At 48.2% G+C, this 23,506-nt stretch overlaps 1 protein-coding gene across 5 annotated transcripts in view; it reads left to right on the top strand.

The window, feature by feature from the left end:
• Positions 1-23,506, top strand: part of dpysl3 (dihydropyrimidinase like 3) — a 33,828-nt gene that overhangs the window by 5,190 nt on the left and 5,132 nt on the right. For 3 of the 5 annotated variants that reach the window (XM_029250999.1, XM_018752090.2, XM_029251000.1), the window contains exons 1-12: positions 840-1,134; positions 7,229-7,317; positions 8,067-8,251; positions 10,986-11,150; positions 12,911-12,972; positions 13,347-13,427; positions 13,716-13,784; positions 14,198-14,318; positions 15,023-15,179; positions 16,356-16,497; positions 18,026-18,196; positions 22,022-22,201. In XM_029250999.1, the coding sequence (XP_029106832.1) occupies positions 1,096-1,134; positions 7,229-7,317; positions 8,067-8,251; positions 10,986-11,150; positions 12,911-12,972; positions 13,347-13,427; positions 13,716-13,784; positions 14,198-14,318; positions 15,023-15,179; positions 16,356-16,497; positions 18,026-18,196; positions 22,022-22,201 (1,461 nt within the window). In that variant the 5' untranslated portion in view covers positions 840-1,095. Of the gene's footprint in view, positions 1-839; positions 1,135-7,228; positions 7,318-8,066; positions 8,252-10,985; positions 11,151-12,910; positions 12,973-13,346; positions 13,428-13,715; positions 13,785-14,197; positions 14,319-15,022; positions 15,180-16,355; positions 16,498-18,025; positions 18,197-22,021; positions 22,202-23,506 lie in introns of those variants that run through there. The other 2 variants (XM_029251002.1, XM_029251001.1) reach the window with 1 other exon arrangement.

Raw genomic sequence — 23,506 nt, forward strand, 5'->3', positions numbered from 1 at the left:
CCACACGGCCTTTGTTCATCACAGCCCTGGAAAAAGAGCTAAAGGAAAGATGTCTGGTGCCTGAAGAATCAATAGTTCTGACAGTGACAAAGCAAGAATTCCCATCCATTTTGCAACACTGAATTAGTCCTGCTGGGTATAGCTATAAAGTGCTGAAAACAGATAAATGGATGCAAAAATCAGTTTTGCATATTTATTGAGGCGAGACAGCGTACAATAAGGTGTTTCTGATTACACTCAGCTTCGTATTAACGATCTTAAATCTTTCTTTTCAATACAAAACCCCTTATTATTATTGTTATTATTATTATCCGCAGCAGCGATCTAGTCATTATTATTAATGTGCTTTTTTTTCTGTAATCATATTCATAAACATGATTATGTAATGCTTTTGTGCGGTTAAAACCCGGACACAGGTATTTAGAGAAAACACGAGATTTTACAAAGAAAGACTGCCGAGAATAAGGATCTAGAGAGAATATAATCATGTCTGTAGCTACACCGCCGGTGTTGCTCTAGGGTTATACTTGTTTTTTCAATAAAATAGCTGAGGATGAATCAATGGGAGTGAAAGGATCGGTAGCATATTATTTATTATTTCCGTAATAGCTGACTTTTCGCCCCGGTCTTTGTAAGGAGGGTCTGCGAGCAAAATTCCTCCTTCATACGGATTGTTTCAAGAGGCTCGAGACACCGTTACGATGCTGTCTTCCTCGCACTGGACGTGGAGCCGCTGCGCTCCTCTCCGCCCCGCTTCGCCCCGCTTCGCCTCCCTTTGTCCTGTACGGCCGCGTTACGGCTGCCGGGTGGCCGTCGCCGCAGCGCCCTCTTGTGGGCCGGTGGGGAAGTGGCAGCGGAGCGCAGCGCGGCGCAGCGCGGCGAGGGAGGAGCCCGGCGGATCAGCGCTCTTATCGAGGACAGACGCTCCTGATCTCGGCGACGGCACGGAGGAAGGAGAGCGCTCCTTAATTCCGCATCCAGGCACCAGCAGCAAAGACGCACCGCCCGAGGCAAAAAAAAGAAAGAAAGAAAGAAAAAAATACGGCACAAAGCAGCGAATCTGCGCAATCGTAACCCTTTTCGCCGCCAACAAACATGTCCTACCAAGGAAAAAAGAATATCCCAAAGATCACTGTAAGTGCCGTCGCATTTACTCGTTTCATCATGTGGCTCCGTAACGCCGGTGACGCGCAAAAGCCAGGTGTCACTGGGCGATGCCATTTTGTGCGTGTGCACGTCCGCCGCTTTTCTTTATTTTATTTCCTAATTTTGCATGAAATGTAGGGCGACGCGTCGTCGGGGCAGTGATATGATGTGCAGCCGTGTATTTTTTTTTTTTTCTGTGGAGATCCGCGCGCCGGTGCGCGTGCAGGAGCGCGCGGAGCGACACTGCGGGGCCGGACCGGGCAGCGGGGCGTTTTCTTAAAGGTGCCCGGCAGCAGGTCCTTTGTTGAGGATCGCCGTGCTGCCGTACGGTACCGGGGCAGAACCGGTGGGCGCCGCTACCTGCTGCCCTGCGTTTCCACACCCTCTGTCTTATCCGCGTAATCGCACAACATTTCTGTAATTTTAATAATAATACTAATTACAATAAAATAATAAGAACGTAACACGCGAGATCGACCTCTCGCTCCTGTTCTGTTCATCATGATCATGCGAACATTTCGAGTTCCGAGCTGGACGAGCAGCGTGTTTTTATGGGCTCCGCTGATTTATTTCTCACTCGACGACGGATAACGGATGGCCTGTAAAAGCAGCCGACATTCTCATGAAATTTTGCAATAATCGGAAAGCAAATATATGATTTTTATTTATTTTTAAATTATATGTGTGATTAAGACCTTGGTTTTATCCGAATTGCTTTCTTTGCGGGCTATAAAACCCGTGCAATTTACAGAGGCGTTCGGACACACACAGATGAGATGGACGGACAGAGATCATCTGTGTTTGCTGCTTTATGTTGATTCTTCCACCTCTGTGTGAGGGCTGTCCTCGTGCGGAGCGCAAATGCTCCTCGCTCTTCATGTCCCACCATTGTGTCCCCACGCCCATCCCCTCGGTGACACTCTGATTTACGCCTTTGTTTTCTTCTCTCTCTCTGTCTCTGTGCGTCGCTGGCGCAGGAGGTCTCTCGCAGCTTTATGGTGTCGTTCGGGATGTGTTGCCCACGGTGTGTGTGCGTGTGTGTGTGTGTGTGTGTGTGTGTGTGTGTGTGTTTTTCGGGGTGTGTTTTCTGCTGTGCTCTGTTGTGCCGTCGAGAGCCGCCCTTTGTTTGCGCTCCGTCGGAGAGAGACGCGGGTGGGATTCGCTGCTGCTGCTCTTGACAGATGTCTGGAGAAGAGGGGCGTGTCTGCGGTGTCCTTTCTGATGTGGCTGTGCTCGTGCCCCCCCAACACCCGCTGGCGGGGGGCGCACCTACCGTGGACACGGTGGGGACTGAGGACCCGTTACATCGGATACATGTTGAGCTTTTCTCCTGGACGCCTGTGAAACAATAATACAACATTAACGTTTGGGAATGAATGAATGAATGAATGAATGAATGTGCTCAGCATAGGAAGTAGGGTAGTTAAGGATAGGGTAGAATAGAGTAAGATAGGGTAGGATAAACTGAGATAGGATAGGGTTGCATATCGTGTAAGACTGGGTAGAGTAGGATAAGGGGGGTAGGATAGGGTTTAGTAGCGTGGGATAAGGTTAGGGTTGGGTAGGGTAGGGTTAGGGTTGGGTAGGATAAAGAAGGTAGGATAGGGTAGGGTTGGATAGGATAAGGTGGGTAGGATAGGGTTTGGTAGGGTTGGGTAGGAAGAGGGTAGGATAGGGTTTGGTAGGGTAGGATAGGGTAGGGTTGTGTAGGATAAGGGGGGTAGGATAGGGTTTGAGTAGCATAGTTTAGGGTTGGGTAGGATGGGGTAGGGAAGAATGGGGGGTAGTTTCAGATAAGGGAGGTAAGATAGGGTAGGGTTAGGTAGAATAGGGTAGGTTAGCATTGGGTTGTGAAGGATGGGAGGGTAGGATAGGGTATGGTAGGGTAGGGTAGAATAGGATGATATAAGCTTTTCATTAATCCCTACAGGACAATTTGCAAAGTGTATCATAGTAGCAGATCATTTGGTTTTGAATTTATTCCAACGTCAATACTCAGAGTTAAAATTTAACAATGTGTTGACTTTAACAGTATTTCTATTAGCAAATATGTGAAAAAATATTTCTTATTATTAGACACTTGAAGTGCACATGGAAGAAGGCCTGTTGTAGCCTGAAAAAACATTTATTTATTCATGTATTTATTTTAGTCTGGATATTGCAGCATCAAAAATAGCGAGGCTGGAAAAAGGTGAACAGTTCATAGTGCTGAAGGTTGCTTAGAAAAAAATGACCCCTTAGAATAACAATAACAGTTCTGTAGAAAAGCAGAAAGGGAGGCTGTTTTGTCCCGTGTTTAGGCGTGGTCTCCTTTCTCCGTGGCTCACGGGGGCTGAGCGCTGTGCCTCTGGTACCATCAGTAAGGGCCTCCAGCTGGATCTTTCACATGTGAGCGGTGGTGACAGGAGTCTCCCGCTTTCCCTCAGCCCCCCAGAGCAGGGTGTGCTGTCTGGGCCGCTGCAGCACGAATTTTGCATGGAAACTCGCAGATAGCGGCTGCAGAAATGCACCGTACGCCACTTTGGCACTTGTTTCCCACGGTGAAGAAGATCGAAGACGTGTAGACGGTTACCCCCTTTCCTCACCCGTCCCTAATTCCTGCGTCTCGGTGACTGATGTAAACACAACAGCGATGGTTGCTGGGGTGGAAATTTGTCTCTTACTTACCAGACAGTACCTCTCCAGAAGAACCTTCCTGAACTTCCCTCTGATAGTAAGCAACTTACTTAAGACTGATAAGTTGTGCCATTTTGACAGTTCCAGAGGAAAAGCCCTCATATGCCTTTGAGGAAAAGGTAAATATTTTCGTTGCTAGGTAACAAGTCTGAAGTGAAGACACTGGCTTGCATACAGAATGATTTTCTTCTTCCACCCTTCTCTCCTCGCCCAACTTATACATTTTGGCCTCAGAGTTAATGGCCCCCTATAATACTCTTCTGGCCGCCGTTTTTTGGCTCTCGTGTTTTTCCTGTTAGCAACAACAGAATAACAACACACTCCTCATTCATGTTTCCCCGCAGGCTCTGGAAACTGAGATTTTTTGGGCCCATCTGGCATGTCCCCCTAGAGCCCCTCTCAACAGGGGAAAATTGAAATTTGGCATATTTTGCGTCATGTTCAGCTGCTCTAAATCGTGACATATTCGTGTCAGGTGCCCGTGACAAGGGATGCCCGGCGTTACTCTGTGTTTTTCGGTTTTCGGTATTACTCGGGCTCATAAATCAGATCCCCTTTAACAACAAAGCCACGAATGTTATACCCATTATTTTCTTGATATCTTTTAAAAAATTTCAGTAAAACAAAAATGTATTCAGCAGTGTAGAATGAAATTCAGCCCTTATTTTTTTTTTTTCGACTTGACACTTCGGCAGGAAATATTTCAGATGTTTTTAGAATCCCATTTGGATACTCCGGTAGCTATATGTACGTTATGCATTATGGCTACGAAAAATCCCGCGTGAGCCGACGGCTATGATTTTTGCATCCTCCAGACTAACAGCTCTTTCCCGAGCTAAGTAGCTAAGGCATCCTGCATTAAGCTGCCTCTGAGCTTAATTGACCTTGGATGGAGTCTGCAGTAATGGACTGAAAAGCGGAGAGAGCCTGACCTCATCAGGGTGAGGACAGCTGAGTGCGGCTAAGCTGTAATTTTAAAGCAAGATGGCTGTACCACGTTTACCCTGGTGCACTGCAGTAAAACGCACCTCGGTAACTGATCTGAGCAACGGGTCAGAGGTCCCGGGCTCCCGGGCTGCGTCCCGCTTCGAATATAGACACGCTCAGGTTGACCGCTCTTGTCCTCCATGTGGTTTTATCAGCTCCACCATCTGGTTTTCACAAAGGGGTGATGTCTGACAGTCCGAGCTATAACACGTGGTTCGTCGAACCCGAAGGGTGAACAGCGGTCACAGCCATTGGGGTTGTGGTCAGACAGAAGCATGTGCTACTGCAACCGCTGGATTTTCTTGTATCCCTTCGCCGCAAAGAATTATCGGAACTCACAACCCCACATGAGAAAGTTCACTGTTTTACCATAAAGTCTGAATGGTTTCTTGAAAAGAGTTGCGTCATTATTGAGATACAAGGATGTTTTCAGTTCACGGCTTATGACCGCTTGTGTTTTTACCATGGGCCACTCTTTATTTTCACACTCATTAAACTTTCTTTTACTCACTCCTCCCTGGTGCGTTATTTTATTAGCTCTGCTTTGATTCATTTACAGGAGTTCCTGATCGTTTTTTTATAACTGATAATTTCTGGGTAAGTAAAAATTCCAGATGTTCTGTACGCTGCCCCTCTGTTTTATTAAGAAGAAATTTATAGAAATGCATTAACCTACTAAGCTGTTGGAGTAAAAATAGTTTGGAAATAGATATTTCTGGACTCTTAAACCAGATTGGACTTTGTGCAAAAATATAGAGGGGAGAAAAGAGGACAGTAGGTGTCTGGTGTCCACTATAAGGCACAGATGTTTGTGCTGAGATTCAAAGTGACTGAGAAAGCAGACAGTGTTATGAAATGGCATCTTATTAGGAGTAAATTCTGTTCATCTTTTTGTTCACACCCAACTCGTGATTGTTGGTGCGCTTAACAAAACTGGTACTTATTGTCAACCTTGAATTAAGGGCACATGACACATGATACTGTGCTGTTCTACAAAGCGAGGACCAGTGACCTCGAATTAAGAGCATGTGTGGCAACACTGGAGTCATTGCTTTTTTTTTTTTATTTTTTTAAATAAAGTGCTTTTTGAAAATTTATGTTAGGACAGCTGGTAGTGTAGCGGTTAGAGCTGCTAGAGCAGAACCCAAACCCTATCGCCCCTCTCACTATAGCACCCTTGAATAAGGTCCATACCCTAAATTGCTCTAGTAAATTTACCCAGCTATATAAATGGGTGAATAGCTGTAGGTAGATTAACACTATAATATGTTTTGGAGGAAAGTGTCAGGTAAATGTAAACTATTTTGGGAAGTAGCTGTTGATAAATGATGTAAAGTAATAGAGATAATAGATATTCCCAGGTTGTACTTGTGCTACACCTATTGGACCTGCAGGTTTCAGCTGCACATAATCGTCACTCTGTCATCGGAGTAAAACTACAGGTACCTTTTAAACGATGCCTTCTGTGTCACATACATGTTCATTGCTGTACTCCTTTCTGCTGAGCCAGTGCCGATGGCTTAATCGGTGTCAGAGCTCCGCTGATTGGGTGGCTGTTAGGATTGGTGTCATCTGATGTATGGATGATGAGGGACCCAGTGTAAATAGTGTAACTAGCAGTGTGAATAAGGTGTGCGGGCTGGTAACACTACATAGAGTTCATTGGAAGTCGCTTTGGAGAAAAGCGTCTGCTAAATAAATAAATGTAAATGTAAATCTGGGCGAGTGCTGGCCATGCATCACAAGGCTGTGTGTGGCTTTGTGCGACAGCGCTCTGCAACGGAGCCAGCCAGGGGATCACATCGAGGGTGCGCTTGAAGAAAAGCACTTAAAAACTCAAAGCTTGATTTTCTGCAGACCCTTGAACTGATGTCGAGAATTCTGCAGGGAGTCGGGCTGTGGTGCGTCGACGTAAACAGTTGCGTGTTACCCCCTGGCCCCGTCCATGCACTACGGCCACATCCTTTGCTTGTCTTTTGTCCAGAGCCATCAGAACCCCTCAATATATAGATGCCGCCTTGCCAGTGCTCCGAGCGCAGTTCCGGCTCTCCTCTTCATGCTTCTTTGCAGTCTCTCAGCTCGTTCTGCTGTCTGCCTGGTGTGAGACCGGGTCCTGCTCGCCGGTGGCTGCCCTCACCCCCCTGTGTTCGAATCGAGACGACATCCCCGGTCAGACTAGATCAGTATGCGCATCCCGGGCTGACGCTCTGACTTTGACAGGGTTACCGGAGTAACGCTGAATTCTGGAACATTTGCGGGGCTTTGCGCCGTGACCGTGCATTCAGATTATGTGAGAGATGATCGCGATGGAAATCGCGCGGATCTGAGTTTGGCCTGAGAAGTATATTAATCTTCTAAGCTGGAAAAGTGACGCACCTCGCCATGTACGTTTGACACGTCTGCCTTGCTTTCCCGCCAGAGCGACAGGCTTCTGATCAAAGGTGGCCGGATCGTGAACGACGACCAGTCGTTTTACGCGGACATTTACATGGAAGATGGCCTCATCAAGTAAGTGCCCCCATCGGCCCTCGTTCCCAACACCACGTGTTCAGTGTGCGTTTCCCTGCCTGTTTCTGCGGGACCGCTAGACATTGCTGGATTCCCGCTTGCCAGAACACAAGTTTTGTCACAGAATCCTCACTGGCTCGAAAAAAAGGTCCTGCAATAACTGGGAAGAGCTCCCAGAGACATTAGTCCTGCACGCCTATTAACCAGGACACTTATTTAGCCGTTTTTTCCACGCCTGTGATTCCCATCGTGATCAGAAACTATAGCTGTGCTGTGATCACGCCTGCCATTCTGAGTCCTAGTAAACATGAACGTAACGCTATTTATTTTTACAGCTCTGTTCCTACGCCTCCGAATCCGCAATGACCTACAACTATTGTTTAACAGCAAAAGAGTTAGAAAAGTACAGTTTTTGGAAGACTGCACCTGATTACGCTCACCGTGTGCAGTCGGTACGACGTAGTCAGCGAGACAGTCTTGCGAAATCAAGGTTATTCAGTGGTGGTGGGAAACCTGAGTAGAAAAACTGCTCAAATAAACATCCCTGTGACCATTTACTGTAATTCCATGCCAAGGCCAGGCATCTAGTTGATTGGTTAATGCATTTGTTATACAGATAAAATGAGAAATCAAATAACACAGAATGTGATTTTGCACAGTTGTCAAAGCATGATGATTCATACCATAAATGTCTGGGTAAACTGTGTCAGGGAAAGAGTTCAGCTGACCTACTTCTTCCTTGTGACAAGGCAAATTGGAGACAATCTGATTGTCCCAGGAGGGGTGAAGATTATTGAGGCCAATGGAAAGATGGTCATTCCCGGGGGCATAGACATCCACACCCACTTCCAGATGCCCTACCGGGGCACGACCACCGTGGATGACTTCTCCCAGGGGACCAAGGCTGCCCTGGCCGGAGGGACCACCATGATCGGTGAGGACTTTCCTTCCTGTTCTTTGAGTTTTTGAATCATAGCATAACTATAAGGCTTAAAAAACATATTAACAGCATGTGAGGACATGGCGTACTTCTCATGAACATTTACCTGAGGTTTCCACATGAGGTTCCCACTATTAAAGCTGCACATAATGCATTCATAAACAGGATGTAAATACTCATGGATGGCTGTGTCAACCACCACTGATTGAAGGTATGACATTCTGCGAACGGGCCTACGTAGCACCTTCGTGTCCCTTCTTCACTTAATGCTTGGCATCTCCAGACGTACCGCATGATCTCTCAGCCTATGAAGCAGCTCTCAGAGTCTCATGAGGACCTTTTATCTAAAGTGTTACACACAAAACACGGATCATGTAACCAGGAGGCAACGCTCCGGCAGCAGTACCTGCAACAAAGAGACATCTGCCACACTGGAGCTGTTGTGGCGTAGCGGGATGGTGATGGGCAGCCGTCCAGACAGGCCCACACAAAAGGCTGGAAAATGCCGGGTGAAACGCAAGACCCACGGAGCTGCGGATGGGTTGCAGAGGGCCGGCTGGAGACATGTGAGGATGGGGCAACAGCTGCCGGGCGGTACACTGGCACATTATGGTTGAGGGTTGAGGAGCAGTGCTCTGCACCGGCTCACGAAGAGGATCTCCGTAGACGCCTTCAGAATCGGCAGGCATTCATATGGGCCACACTGAGGAGTTGTTCTGGAAACACTGAGGGGTCTTACAGTGCCTCCCACTGGGAAACAGTGACTGTCTTATATTACATAGTGGTGAATTTACTTGGTGAAAGACAGAATGCGGAAAGATGCTGCTTATTAGCGTTTCTTTCAAGTTTACGGGTTATTTTCCAGGGCGCATGAAAATGGTTTTCTCGCAAGACGCTTGGACAGTTCTCATTCCATCTCTTTCTTGTCTCTAAATTGTATCCTAAAGATTGAAGTCATTTCGAAGCCAGATAACTGTAGTCAGCTGAAGTACAGTGGAATCTCGATGTGATCGGCTGGAGGAGGCATATAGTACTTGCAGGAGGATGGTACAGTAAATAGCGCTGCTGTCTCACAGTGCCGGGGTGGTGCGAGAGATCGTGGGTTCGATCCTTGCTCAGTCTGTGTGGAGTTTGCCTGTTCTCGCTGTTTCTGTGTGGGTTTCCACTGGGTGCTCTGGTTTCCTCCCACAGTCCAAAGATATGCTGTTAAGGTTCACCCATAGTGTGTGTGTGTGTGTGTGTGTGTGTGTGTGTGTGTGTGTGTGTGTGTGTGTGTGTGTGTGTGTGTTCCACTGATGGATGGATGAGTGACCCAGTGTAAGTGGTGTATCTAGCAGTGTAAGTCACATTGGAGAATATGGTAAATGTGAATGTAGGATACTGGTAATCTTCCAGAAACAGTTGGACTCCATGTTGTGTAAAATTGTTCTGTTAAAAATTACCCAGATGTAAAAATGAGTAACTGTAAGTCGATTAATATTGTAAGTCACTTTGAAGAAAAATATTAGATAAATGAGGGGGGTGCGGTGGCACAGTGGGTTGGACTGGGTCCTGCTCTCCGGTGGGTCTGGGGTTCAAGTTCCACTTGGGGTGCCTTGCGATGGACTGGCATCCCGTCCTGGGTGTGTCCCCTCCCCCTCTGGCCTTACGCCCTGTGTTACCGGGTTAGGCTCCGGTTCCCCGCCACCCTGTATGGGACAAGCGGTTCAGAAAGTGTGTGTTAGGTAAATGAGTAAATGTAAAAGAGCTCTTTACATAAAATCTGTTTGCTGCGAGTAAACGCAGAACGCTTCGCCTTCCGCAACTCTTCTGGCACACTTTGTAAAGGGTGTGAACTGCGTCGATGTTTTATTTATGACCTATATGGCATAAATGCAACAGTTGTACTGGTTTCTTACCTATAGGTGTGGCTTTGAGCGGTATTTTAGAAAAGGAAGTGGACTGTGTGAGGGCGAGCAGGGAGCTTTCCGTGTTTAAAAGGGCCGATTGATCGAAATGTTCCAGCAGAGCTGTGGCGGATGGTCCGCTTCGCGATTTGGGCTGTCGGCCGGAAGGGCAGTCTGGGACACCGTTTTGCTCCGGGCTGAAGAAGGGACTGTTTGTCTGATGACAAGCTCTGTGTTCTCAGGGCACTGAAAATGACCGGTGGCAGAGGATCGCTAGGCTGTCAGTTAATTGCATGGTTCGCGGCTGTGCTTCGTACCGTGTTTCGCATTAGGGATGGCTGCGTTTAGAGCGCGATAGCACGGCGGTCGGACAGGTGTGAACCGGGGCGGGGCCGCGGGTGGCGTTGAGGAGCGAGTGGTGTGTGTTGTCAAAACCTGAGGAGGGGTCCTAATTGCGCCCTTGAGGATGTTCCTAAAGTTAAATTGCTTTAGTTAAAAATACCCAGCTGTGAGGTTGAACTTAAAGCTATAAATCCAGGAGTGAAGCTTCAAACTGTCACTTTGCTCATCCATCAGCCCCTCTGGTTTAATGGGGCAGTTTGGCTAAAGCGCCCCAGGAATCCCCCCTAGTACCCCGCTCTCTTTTCAGTTTAGTCTGTCCAGCGTAGTCTCGGTAGAAGGAGAATTCTAACCCAAAAAAAGCCTCCGCACACCTGTTCTTCCAGTGTAAAAGACTTCCGACTCTGTAGCGCGCAGTAGAGGCCGTGAACTGTCGAAGGACCGCAGCGCAGTCTGCCCTGTCTCAGACGGCTTTGTCCCCCCACCCCCACCCCCACCCCCAGTGGACCACGTGATCCCGGATCCGGGCAGCAGCCTGATCGAAGCCTTCGATCGCTGGAGGGAGTGGGCGGACGAGAAGGCCTGCTGCGACTACTCCCTGCACGTGGACATCACGCATTGGAATGACAGCGTCAAGCAGGAGGTGGAGTCCCTGCTCAAGGAGAAAGGTATGGGAGCACTCAGATGGGCTATTTAAATCCCTCACTAAACAAAATATTTAAAACAGAATAACAACCTTGCTAAGAATACATTGTACATACATTGAAGTGGGATTCGGGACCATTATTCTAACACATATACCGCAGTGCAATGAACTTGAAAATGTATGCGGTGTAACTGCCGACGTGACAAAAGCCAGAACCACGCTGGTCTCCGCGACGATCTTTCAGGCTCGCTGACACAGTACAAACGGCATCTCCTACCCCCTCTATGCCGCAGGGTGTCTGGCGAGGGGCGCGTGACCACTAACGGTTCTGTCCGGGGCGTCACATGTTCGGGGAGGATAAAGAGCTGTGAGGATGGAGTCCCCAAGGCTTAGTTAGGAAAAATATGCTCTATATTGTATTTAAAATACATTTCCATGATACATGCTAAGGCATGAGAATGGCCACAAATATATTTGTAGTATTTATTTAATCAAAAAAGATTTGGAAAAGCCCTGCAATAGACTGGTGTCCTATCCAGGGTGTACCAGTCCTGCCCTGGATAAGCAGTTATTTGTAAGCAGGGCAGCTAGTAGCATAGTGGTTAGAGCTCCAAAAGGTTGCAGGTTTGACTCTCACTTCTGGCTATAATACACTTGAGCAAGGTCCTTACCCTAAATTGCTCCAGTAGAGTAACCTTGCTATATAAATGGGTAAATAATTATAAGTTGCTTTGGAGGAAAGTGTCAGCTAAATGACAACGTAAGTGAGTCTCACTGCTTTTCCTGTTCTTTTTGGGGCAGCTGGTAGCATAGTGGTTAGAGCTCCTGCTTGGAAGGAATACGGGATACGGCAATAGATGCATAAAATGTTTTAAATTCGTGGCCGTCCAGGGCCGTGCGAATGTGGTCCTGTTCCATCCTGCCGGGTAGGGGTGCTGTAGGGGAATTTGGCAGATGTGCGAGTAGCTGCCTTCACCTCGGAGGTCTGTGAAAGCTGTTAGTCCGGAAGAGTCCGCGGCACCTGAGCGTCGGCCCATCTTCCCAGCGCTCGGAGCTCCCGAAGGCCTTCCATCGCTGCACGGCGAGGCGGGATCCGCCTCCTCCGAGTGGGAGCGCGGCTCGGAGAACCCGGCAGATCTTCCCCTCTAATGGGTATTAATGTTTTTTGTGAGGGTTATGTTCACTTTTGAAGACTGAAATAGTCCTTTGGAATTCCCCTCAGCCTCAGGAAGCTGGAGCTCGGATAATCGGCCCGTCCGCCGAACGCGATGACGTCATCCTCCCCGTTCTGTCACCGATAGCTCTGCGATGCGGTGCAGATTTGAATCAAGATGCTCAGAAGTATCTGCCTGGAGCGGATCTATCCCTTAATCTGCGTCGGCGTCAGGCTCCAGGCTTTTCTCACGTGCGCTTCAGGGTAGACTTCTTGTGCGTCTGTGGTCCCGGATGGGTGCGCCTTGGTGGGTCCTCCGCGGATTAACAACCAGGCCGATGAAACGCAGACCCGGGAAACTGTCTGAGGCACGAGACCGTAGTCCTTGCGAAAACCGCAGCGCCCAGTGGCCTCTGGGTAATTGCAGACGTTCCGTGTTCGCACACAGTGTAGCGTGGCTCCTCACGTCGTCCACATAGTAATGGAAAACGGGCGTCCCCTGGAGCGTCTGCCCCGGCTTAAACGCTGCGATTATCTCGAAAATCCTCTTCGCTCGGCTCCCGCAGAATGTTTGCCGTTGCGTCCGAGCCGCCTCATGCCTGCGCTCTCCTCTTGCTTTTCTCCCGCAGGGGTCAACTCCTTCCAGGTCTACATGGCATACAAGGACCTGTACCAGATGAGCAACAGCGAGGTACGTTGCCCCAGGGCATCGCGGGAGAGAGCGGCGCCTCGTCAGTTTCGGCCCGCGGACGAGCTCCGGCCGTCCGGTTGTTTCCGACCAGCTGTCTCTCGTCACCGAAAACCACCAGATCAGCCATGTGTTGAAAATAACGCGGCTTCCAACAAGCGCCATAAAAAAAAACAGAGGAAATTCTCACACTCGCCTGCTGAAATAATCACGCCACTTACGACAGCTGTGTAACTCAGGCATGTTATACTGCAAGCTGCTTTTTATAAGTGGTGCTCTGGCCAGATGAACAGCAGCCAGGTTCTTCTGTCTGCCACAATGGGACTTCTATGAAGCGACGGTGCTAAAGTGGACTGCGGCCCCTCCCTGTGTTTCAGCTCTACGAGATCTTCACCTTCCTGGGGGAGATGGGCGGCATTGTGCAGGTCCACGCCGAGAATGGGGAAATCATTGCCGAGGTACTTTTTTGATCCTCAACATGTCTTCAGCTCATGCTGAGCTGCCAACAGCCTTTCTCACTGAGAAAGCCTCGCTTTTCACTGATTTTTTTAAAAAAAATACTTTTATGTCCACCAGTGAAGAAGGCAGCAGAGATTCCCCTACTGAGATTTTAACATGTGACATGTTGTTTATAAGCTCACCTCTTTTACAAGCACTGTACCTGCTGCCCCATTGTTGTAAATGTGAGGTCCCTGGTGGTCCCACCGGGTGGGACGTGGCTGACGGGGATTTATGTGGCTCCACAGGAACAAGCCCGCATGCTGCAGATGGGCATCACTGGACCTGAGGGCCACGTGCTCAGCAGGCCTGAGGAGGTGAGGGTGGTCCTAGAGGCCTCTTGAGGTTTTATGTGGGGAGGGAGGGGTGGAGAAAGAGCATGAGGAGGGTCACACATCAATGCCCTGCTCTCATGTACAGTCCAGCTGGAAGCCTCTTCAGTCTGGGGGACTGGAGAAGCATACAAGAGCACATATCTCTGAGCGGGATGACAGTATCAACTTTGGCACTGTCATATCAGTGAATTTTTTTTTTTTCCCCAGACACCAAGGCAAAACTGTGCAGGTCTAGATTGTGGATGGGGAAGGGTTGGCTGGCTGGGCTCTTGTGTGTGTTTCCACCCAGCTATGCAGAAGTAGCTGCCGGAGGAATGGCCGCCAGGTTCTACCGGCTTGGCGCTCAGGTCACTCACTTTTGCCTTGACATCACCTTCCACCATCTTTGCACACAGCTCGAGGCGGAGGCCGTGTTCCGGGCCATAACCATCGCCAGCCAGACCAACTGTCCCCTGTATGTGACCAAGGTGATGAGCAAGAGCGCTGCTGACATCATATCCCAAGCCCGAAAGAAAGGTTTGCACTGCCTCGAATGTCATAAATGTAATAATTGCAATCTATAATCTGGGATTTGAAACTGTAGTAAAAATCAGGGAGAGTGGATTGCAGCAGGAATGCACACTAGGGTTCGATGGGAGAGCATTCCCATTATAACGCGATGCTGTCTTAGAGTGACTTGATTTTTTCAGGTTATGCCTATGATTGTCTTGTCAAAGGCAGGTACAGTACCAGTGTAAAGAGTGAGTACACCTGGGAAATAGTTATATAGGGAAAACTGGCCAAAGAAGTCAAAGCTAAGCAGCTCACAAGGGTCCAACATCTCTGGGTATTGCTGCAGAAGAGCTGGGAAGACATCAGCTCATGTCCTGATCAAACTTGTTAACCAAATTCCTTATGAAAAAACACTAAGTTCCAGCCAGCGTACTCAAATTTTCAACTGTCGATGTTGGTGATCAGTGGGAAATCCGAGATTGACGTTGCCATAATTAGCTAAACATAGAAATGCCCTCGTAACTTAAGAATTTTGTCCACAATAGATTTCTTTTCACATGGCTGCTCGAGCTTTTTATTGAGTTGCGGTTTAGTCAAGAAGATGGCTGGATGTCGCCTGCGCTGAATAAACACGCGGTGCCTCTGTTTATGTTGTTTTTTGTGAGTCAGTCACTGCTCTCCGCCAGGCCGTTGTTGTTCTTGGTGAACCAACCGCTGCTCCTTCGCAGGAAATGTTGTTTTTGGCGAGCCAATCACTGCCAGCCTTGGCACCGATGGAACGCACTACTGGAGCAAGAACTGGGCCAAAGCCGCTTCCTTTGTGACATCACCGCCCCTGAGTCCGGATCCCACCACCCCCGACTACCTGAACACCTTGCTAGCCAGGTAAAGAGCTCAAATGGTCGCCTGGATCAAAAAATGTTGAATAACTTCAAATACTCTGAGATTCGTTGAAAAACAGCAGCTAATATCCCCCAAGACCCTGCTTCAAGTATGTAGAGGTCCCTACCATCTGGTGTGCTGTGTAGATGAGTACCATGCACCGAAACTGTGTGCTGTAACCTCACGTGTACATGGAGTTTCCTGCTATGTACGATTTTCATTTTCTATATGGAACGTATGAGCAGTGACAGGAAAGCTGAGATTCGGAGACATGTCTTTGGAGAAAAGGATCTGCTAAATTAATAAATGTACATGTAAATGTAAGCTTGCAAGCATGCAATGTACTGTAATCAGTAATCAATGTGTTTCACCAGGCTTTGCAGTGCACTTCGTTGCCATTTGTCCGCAGTAAATCCTTAGTTCGGCCAGTTGCATTTGCACAGTGTCAGGAGTCCTCCAATTCTGCAGAGGGTTCTACATTTTTGGCTGGTCTTCTTCCTCTGGAGTGTGTTTTCTTCTGCAAATCAGATTAATCAAATTGAGCCAAGCAAGCAGGAGAAGGCAGCAAGAACGGCTTGCTGTGGCCTAATGGTTCTCAAAAGTGCTTGACAGATGGTTGACTTGTGAACCAACGGTATGGGGATTTGATGCAAAGGAAAGGAAATATGGCTGTATTCAGCAGGAAGTCAGCTTAATTTACAATGGGAACTTTCAGGCTGTGTCTTTGGATATGAGAGCTAAGGAATGTCATCTAAGCGAGGCAGCAAACCCTAACCCACCCAACTGTACCCAGAATTTGAAGGCCCGTGATTCAGAGAAATGAGTATAGGTATTATATGCTGTTGGGTTCAAAGCATGACTTTTGGGAAGAAGGCATTTATTTCAGAGGCACAATGTTGTACAACCCCTTGCCGGGCTTCTATGTGACAGTTGTTTGCTGTTTAGTCATTAATTCTTTTTCATTCTCCTGACCCTTTTCACCAAAGCAACCCATTTAAACACCTGGGTAACAAGTACCGAAGCAGTGCAAGATGAGCATCTTGCTCAAGAACAGCAGGACTTGGGATTTGAACCTGGGTCCTTCAAGTGCAAAGTGACAACTCTAACCACTACATTGTTTATTTCCTGCTGTCCTGCTGTAGAGGAACTGATGGTGTGTGTCCAATCTCTTCTCGGCAGTGGCGATCTGACCTTGACGGGGAGCGCGCACTGTGCCTTCAGTGTGGCTCAGAAGGCTATCGGGAAGGATGACTTCACCCAGATCCCGGAGGGAGTGAATGGCGTGGAGGAAAGGATGTCCCTTATCTGGGATAAGGCAGTGGTGAGGATGTGTTCATGGGACTTTCAGGATAGAGGGATTATGAGGCCACGTGGTTGTAATCTGCATGCCTTTGTACTAAATGTCATTTAATTTGCATTTATACTACAGTATATAAACAGTATTTTAGAGGCATGGGGTGGTGTGGTTTTCAAATGTATCACAGAGGTGTGATGATCATAAATTCATTGACTTTCTTTTGAAGTACCATCATCATAATGCTGCGGAACAGTTGATCCATGGGAAATGGGTTACAGTGAGCACGGTCAAACACTCCGAGTCCTCTGAACTGAGTGTAACGCACTTAACACACAGGCTCTCTGTGTCCCTTCCTTCTTCCATTCATCCCCACTGTTACTGTCTTCTTTCCTTGTTTCGATCTATTTTCTGTCATCTATTTAGTCGCCATGTCTTCATTTCACTTTCTCTTGTTTGCTACTCCCTTTCTGCGTCCAGGCTCAGGCTTACCTTATTTCTGACTTTCTTTCTCTCCTTTCTCCCTGTCTGTTCTCCTGTTCCATCTCCTATATGTTTTTTCCATCCTTGTGTTCATATCTCACTTCCACCCCCTGGGTTTTAGTTTATTTTACTGCTTCTCTCCCCCTTTCTGCAGTGCAGTCCCACTGTGTCTCCCTTGCTCCTCAGGTTCTATTTTTTGGCTCTCTCTTCCTCTCCCCATGTTTACTCTCAGCAGTGGACAGGAAAGCAGTTGCGATGCTTCAGATGAAGGGGCCAGATTAATTTTTCTGTATTATTTCCATGTGGAAGAAGCCAGTGGGTTATGGGCAAAATTCTTCACTATTGGCCAATATGAGAAGATGATGGTATTGACTGGAAGTACCCACACAGCAATGTGATGTCAGTTAGTAGCAACGCTGGCCATGTCATGTACATGAGCATGTTGTGAGGGTGATCTCATGACTTTTCTTTTCTTTATGGATTTGATGTACTTGTATGCAATGAATCAGTGTAAAAAATCAACATTCAAAGGTATAAAAATACTTAGCTCTTTCGTTGAGTCTCCAAACTGTAGACACACACACAATGTCTACAACCACTTGTCCTGACAAACCAGAGCCTAACCCAGCAACACAGGGCACAAGGCTGGAGGAGGTGGGGACGCACCCAGGACAGGATGCCAGTCCGTTGCAAGGCACCCCATTATAATTTTCAGGAGGGTGCGGTGGCGCAGCGGGCTTGACTGGGTCATGCTCTCTGGCGGGTCTGGGGTTGAGTTCTGCTTGGGGTGCCCTGTGTCAGACTGGCGTCCCGTCATGGATGTGTCCCCCTCCAGCCTTACGCCCTGTGTTGCCGGGTTCGGCTCCCGTTTGCCGTGACTAGCGGTTTCAGCCTCTGTGTGTGTGTGTGTGTGTGTGTGTGTGTGTGTGTGTGTGTGTCTGTCTGTGTAAACACACGGTCTTCTACGCAGCAGTGTGTGTCCTTGTTAGTTAATAAAGTGTTCCTTTTAAGTAGGATGTATTGCTATTGGGATCGGCAAATGATAGACTGGACCTTTTGTTTGAACTTCTAGGTCACGGGAAAAATGGACGAGAACACGTTTGTTGCCGTGACGAGCACCAATGCTGCCAAACTCCTGAATCTGTACCCCCGAAAGGGTCGGATAGCCGTGGGCTCCGACAGCGACTTGGTCATCTGGGACTCGGATGCCATCAGGACCGTCACGGCCAAGACACACCACTCGGTATGCCCCGAAATAGCAGGTTAAGATGTGCTCTACAGCAGCACCAGCCTTCCGTAGGTTCTGTGCATTTCTCAGTGTTTGAGAACTGGCACCTCATTTGCAAATTCGGTTGTAAGTCAGACACTAACCGTAACCCGCCCGGCTGTACCCATAATTTGAAGGCCCTTGTTTCAGAGGGATGGCTATAGGTATTACGTGCTGTTGCGTTGGGTGTCATAGGAGAACACAGGCAAGAGAGTTTCTCATAATAAAGGCATTACAAAAAACAGCAAAATGTCCCAAGGTCACGGCCTTTTTAGAACCCCGAAGTAAACTGCAATCAGACTGAAACAAGAAGACACCAGAAACTGAAAACACGCACAAGCGATAAACAATGTCGAAAACCGCGCCGCTCTGCATGCAGGGGAGCTCATCTCTCCTTCCAAGAATGTCCTCGTTCCACCCACCCGGCCCCACGTACTCTTGACGGACTGGATGAGCCCAATCCGGTCCAGATGGGCTTCATTCTGAGATTTGAACCGCAGGGGCTGGCGATGAGTCAGTTGTCCAAGAGACCCGGCCCCCGTGCCTCGCACTGCCGTCCCTCCTTCATCCTTCATCCGCTACCTCTCCACGGGTCGCGGTGAGACGGGACGACTCGTGATCTTCCAGGTCAAGGCAGCATAGCCCTCGTCCTGTGAACTTCAGTTCTTCAAAAGAAATAAAACTTCCCCGATGGATATTTGCAGCCAATAAAGCAGAATTGCCCCCGTCTACCCTACTTAATGGATGGTCTGAGCCGGGGCCGCTTGAGAGTGACACAGGTACGCGAATAAACAAATCCATGTGTTTGACTTCATAAATGTGACGTGGCGGCCAGGTCTGCACCAACTGGGGTGTCTTCCTATGAGTCAGACGGTTTGTAAATCATTTCAATCTTTTTTTACATGAGAAACACATATCCCTCTTATTAGGGTGAGCGGTAAATACAGAGCACTGGAACCAAAGGGTGAAGCCGATGGGGAAACGCTTTGTTTATAACCCTGGCAGGCGACTGCCCCACTGGCTACCTCACCGAAACGCCAAGACATCCCCACCGAATTAGGAAAATTGGCATTCCCGCGAAGGGAGCGGCGGCACCTCAGCCCTGTCCCTCACAGGAATCCTGGAAAATGAGCAGCAGTCATACGAGGAGCCGCGTGCTGTGGACAGGAAGTGGCAACAGAGGAAATGAAGGCCAGCGCTGTCCTGCTTATATCCTGGATTTAGTCGAGAGGGGCTCCGTCAAAGAGGGAGCTGGGAAAGTGATCTGAGGAGAAGTAACCAGGTGCAGAGGTACAGATCGGGGAAGTGAGAGAGAGAGAGAGAGAGAGAGAGAGAGAGAGAGAGAGAGAGAGAGAGATGCTGTTTAGGAGAGAGCCTCTCGATCGCTTTCCCATATGTGGAAAAGATCCAGTGAGACAAAGGTTCTTACAGCATGATGTCACCTTCTCATTTCCTTTCCACACAATGTGTAACCCTTAACCACACACAATGGTAGAGCACCAGCGCTCCTGTTTTCCCTCCTCATAAAGGATTCTGATATCCAAAGCACTGTTAACACGCTTCGTACACGACTTCACGTTTTTCGCTATGTCGCCCTGCCACGCTTCCTGGAACGACTCAGACAATATGGTTTATCTTTCGAGATTCAGTTTCCCAGTTATATTTATTTGTGATGTTTTTCTTTTGGTTGCGGGGGCTGGGCTGTGACATCATGTTTGGCCGATGCCACCGCTCGCATCCTGTCCGGAGCCGCTCGCTCCGAGCGCCGTGTGCAGAGGGGCCGAAAAATGGAGGGAAAACGACTGAGAGAAAGAACATGCATGTTTGGAGTCATTGACTCCAGCTGTGTGATGGCAGCTGTTTGCCTTTATTTGCCAAATGGACGGGTAAAGAGAAACAGTCCTGGAGGATGAGGGTGTGGGCCGTTTGGCGTGGGGGCGGGGAGGTGGGCAGTATCGAGTTCGCCTCTCCCCTCTCCCACACATGCGGTTAATTATCGCGGAGTTGCGGCCTTTTCCGTGTGGCGACGGCCTGTTCTCTAGCGCTGCGTCTCCCTCCCCGAATCAGAGGTCCCGTGACTTTGCTCCTGCACAGTAGACACTGGAAAGGCTCTTTCTTTCACTTCTGTTGCTTTAAATGTGATTTTATTCACTTACATTTACATTCATTTATTTAGCAGATGCTTTTCTCCAAAGCAACTTCCAACGAACTCTATGTAGTGTTATGAGCCCACACACCTTATTCACCGCAGTGACTTACACTGCTAGATACTCTACTTACACTGGGTCACTCATCCATACATCAGTGGAACACACACTCTCTCTCTCTGTCACTCACACACTTAACAGACATTTTTTTTTTTTTTCCAAAGCAGCGTACAATGATTTTTTTTTTGTTTTTTTTTTTTTCGGTTCATGCACAGCACAGGGTCAAAATACCGTACACAGACAGAGCACACTAAGGAAAAGCAAATATGTCCACATACACAGAGCGAGAGCTCAGGTATCATCATGTAGCACCTTCCAATAACTATACAATGATTATCAACTCGTATTTGGCAGACACCTTTACCCAAGGTGACTTACAGCTTTAGATACAATACAGTGAACAACCTGCTGTTATTTACCACTCTATGCACCAGTGCAATGTAAAACACACAGACACACACACGCTGCGGTCAATTTAGGGTCACCAATCCACCTGAAATTGTGTCTTTGTTCTGTGGGGGGAATCCGGAGCACCTTGAGGAAACCTACGCAAACACAGGCAGAACATTCGAGCTCTGTAGGAGTTGCCTTAGGTACGATAAATCCCGGGAAGGTATTTGGCTCAACTCCCCAAACATACTATGTATCTGTTGCCATGGTGAAATACGTATCTCTGCATGTGTTGCACTTTCAGGCGGACGATTTTCCAGAGCTGAAATTTCATAGCAGTGCTTTGTCCAAATTACATTACCGATCAATAGTTTCAGTCCACTTGCTGGAAACTAGTTCCGTTTCAAGACGTTTAGTTAACAAGCTTGAGCAGGAAGCCAACGGACGTGTCCCGACAGCTCCTCTGCAGGAGTCCCCAGAGATGTGGGGCGCTTGTGTGTTGCTTTGTCTTCGCTCTTCCGACCGGTTTGTCCCGTACAAGTGTTGCCCGTGTAGGTTCGCCGCTCAAAAAGCGGAACACGAGGTGTAGTGGTTAGTGCTGCCACCCCCCCTCCCCTGCCCTCCCCTCTGGCTGCAGTCCCTTTGAGCAAAGCACTTAACCCTAAATTGCTCCAGTAAAGATTGCATCACTGTTTTAAATGGGCAAATAATTGTAAGCTGCTTTGGGGAAAAGCCTCAGCTAAATGTAAAACGTTGTGGACAAGTACTGCTCTTTGAAAGCCTACATCTTGCTATATTTGAAACCAAGTATTATTATCTCGGTGGGGTTTTCAGAGAAATGTGAATGAGAACATTTTTTGGAACTTTGCTACGTAGACAGATGTTTCATAACTTGTTTATCGACGTCCTCGACCCATTCAACAGACTGTCCCAAATTTGGCCCATGTATCTATGTATTTATTTACTTTTACCCAGATGATGTCAGTGCTTGTGGAATTTGGATGAATGCGGGCCTTTCTTTTGCGAACAGAAAGCAGCTAGTTGTGTGTCCGCAGTTTGCTCACGTCTCTGTGAACAGGAATAGAGTGCTACGCTTATATTTGCCCTTAAGTAATGACCGTTTTGCATACGTGCGGCAAAGTGCTCCGTGGAAATACCCCAGCGGTAATGTGAGGTCCTGTACTTTGTACCCCCTGTGCAACAGGCTGCTGAGTACAACGTATTCGAGGGCATGGAGCTCCGCGGCGCCCCCTTGGTGGTCATCTGCCAGGGCAAGATCGTGCTGGAGGATGGCAAACTGCAAGCCACCGCTGGATCTGGCCGCTTCATCCCGTGCAGCCCGTTCCCCGACTTTGCCTACAAGCGCATCAAGGCCAGGAAGCAGGTAAACGCCTCTGCTATGCCCTCCATAATGGGACTCTCGACTCTGCAGCCTCCGAATGCAGCTTTTCCCGCTCCCTTCACACCAATAAACTGGTCGCGGGTGTCGTGCTGCGGTAGAAAAATAAATTTAGGAAATGATTAGCTCAGCGAGCGCTTAAATTTTTACGTACACTCGGAAGCCTTCGCACATAGACGTTGGAGCAGGGCGGAAGCCACCGGTTTACATGAACAAGATGCTAAACTGCTATAGTGTCACTATAAAAGTCCGTTTTCGCTGACAGTAACGTAACGCGGACAGTTATTTTTATGTCCCGGCTCCCTGCTTCCAGTTGTTTCCGGAAGAACGCGCTCTTTGATGTGATGGTGCGGACAGACATCCGGGAGGGAAGAGAAAGTCACACTGATCGCTGTTACAATTGAATCTTTGTGGCCGCTGCGTGCCGAAGAGTCTTGGACAAAGGCTGTAAAAATAGTGACCCACTTAACGATTTGGAGCCTTCCCCGTTCGTAGGCGTTTATAGCTCTGACCTGTTTGAACGCATTTCATGTACGGCGCCTCGGTAAACCGCTCATGGGAAGCATAAAGGAAGGGTTATGTTTATAAATAACATGTGTGAGTTCCCGAGGAGGACTGAATTAGCCTCGGGGGAGCAGGAGGAGTCATCGGCACGCGTTACAGAAAAGATGTCCCCTGCAGGAGACACGAGACGGAGCTGAAATTCCGAATGTCCTTGATTACGGCCAGCCATTAAGAGACAAGGGCATTTTTGCAACACAACAAGTGAGCTTAGACTGCGAGCTAATTGAAACCAGAGATTGCCAGACAAGACGGCACCGTTGATCTGAGTTGGACCAGTGAGGATTGTTATGGGTTTACTGTACGCGGGAGGCTCTCTGTCGTCAGTTACATGTGGCTGGAGCCAGCTGCACGAGCAGGTAATTACGGGAAAGACACCCAAGATTAGACGTCTAACTAGAAAGCAGACGAGTCCTTAAATTACCATGATAAGGCCGGTGAGTTGTGCGTTTACCATTTTTTAGGGCCATGAAACTTTTTGTTGCGTGTATCATCTCCTCCGTTTTTTTAGAGGCGAGGCAGAGGAAAAATTCTGCTTTATGTGGACAATAAATTCGTCTTCATAGAAATTCCGTTCTTTTCAGTATTGACTTGCGTAAGGCTGAAATAGCAGTCTGGGTGTGTAACGCAAACAGAAGTTGCCAGGAAATGCGGTAATGGTTCTGACTCTCTGGGAGAGCTCCTTTATAGATTGGGAAGATAAGCTAGGAGGTGTTTGCTCACTATGGC

This window comes from Scleropages formosus, chromosome 4, assembly GCF_900964775.1.
Source record: "Scleropages formosus chromosome 4, fSclFor1.1, whole genome shotgun sequence".
Taxonomy (NCBI): domain Eukaryota; kingdom Metazoa; phylum Chordata; class Actinopteri; order Osteoglossiformes; family Osteoglossidae; genus Scleropages; species Scleropages formosus.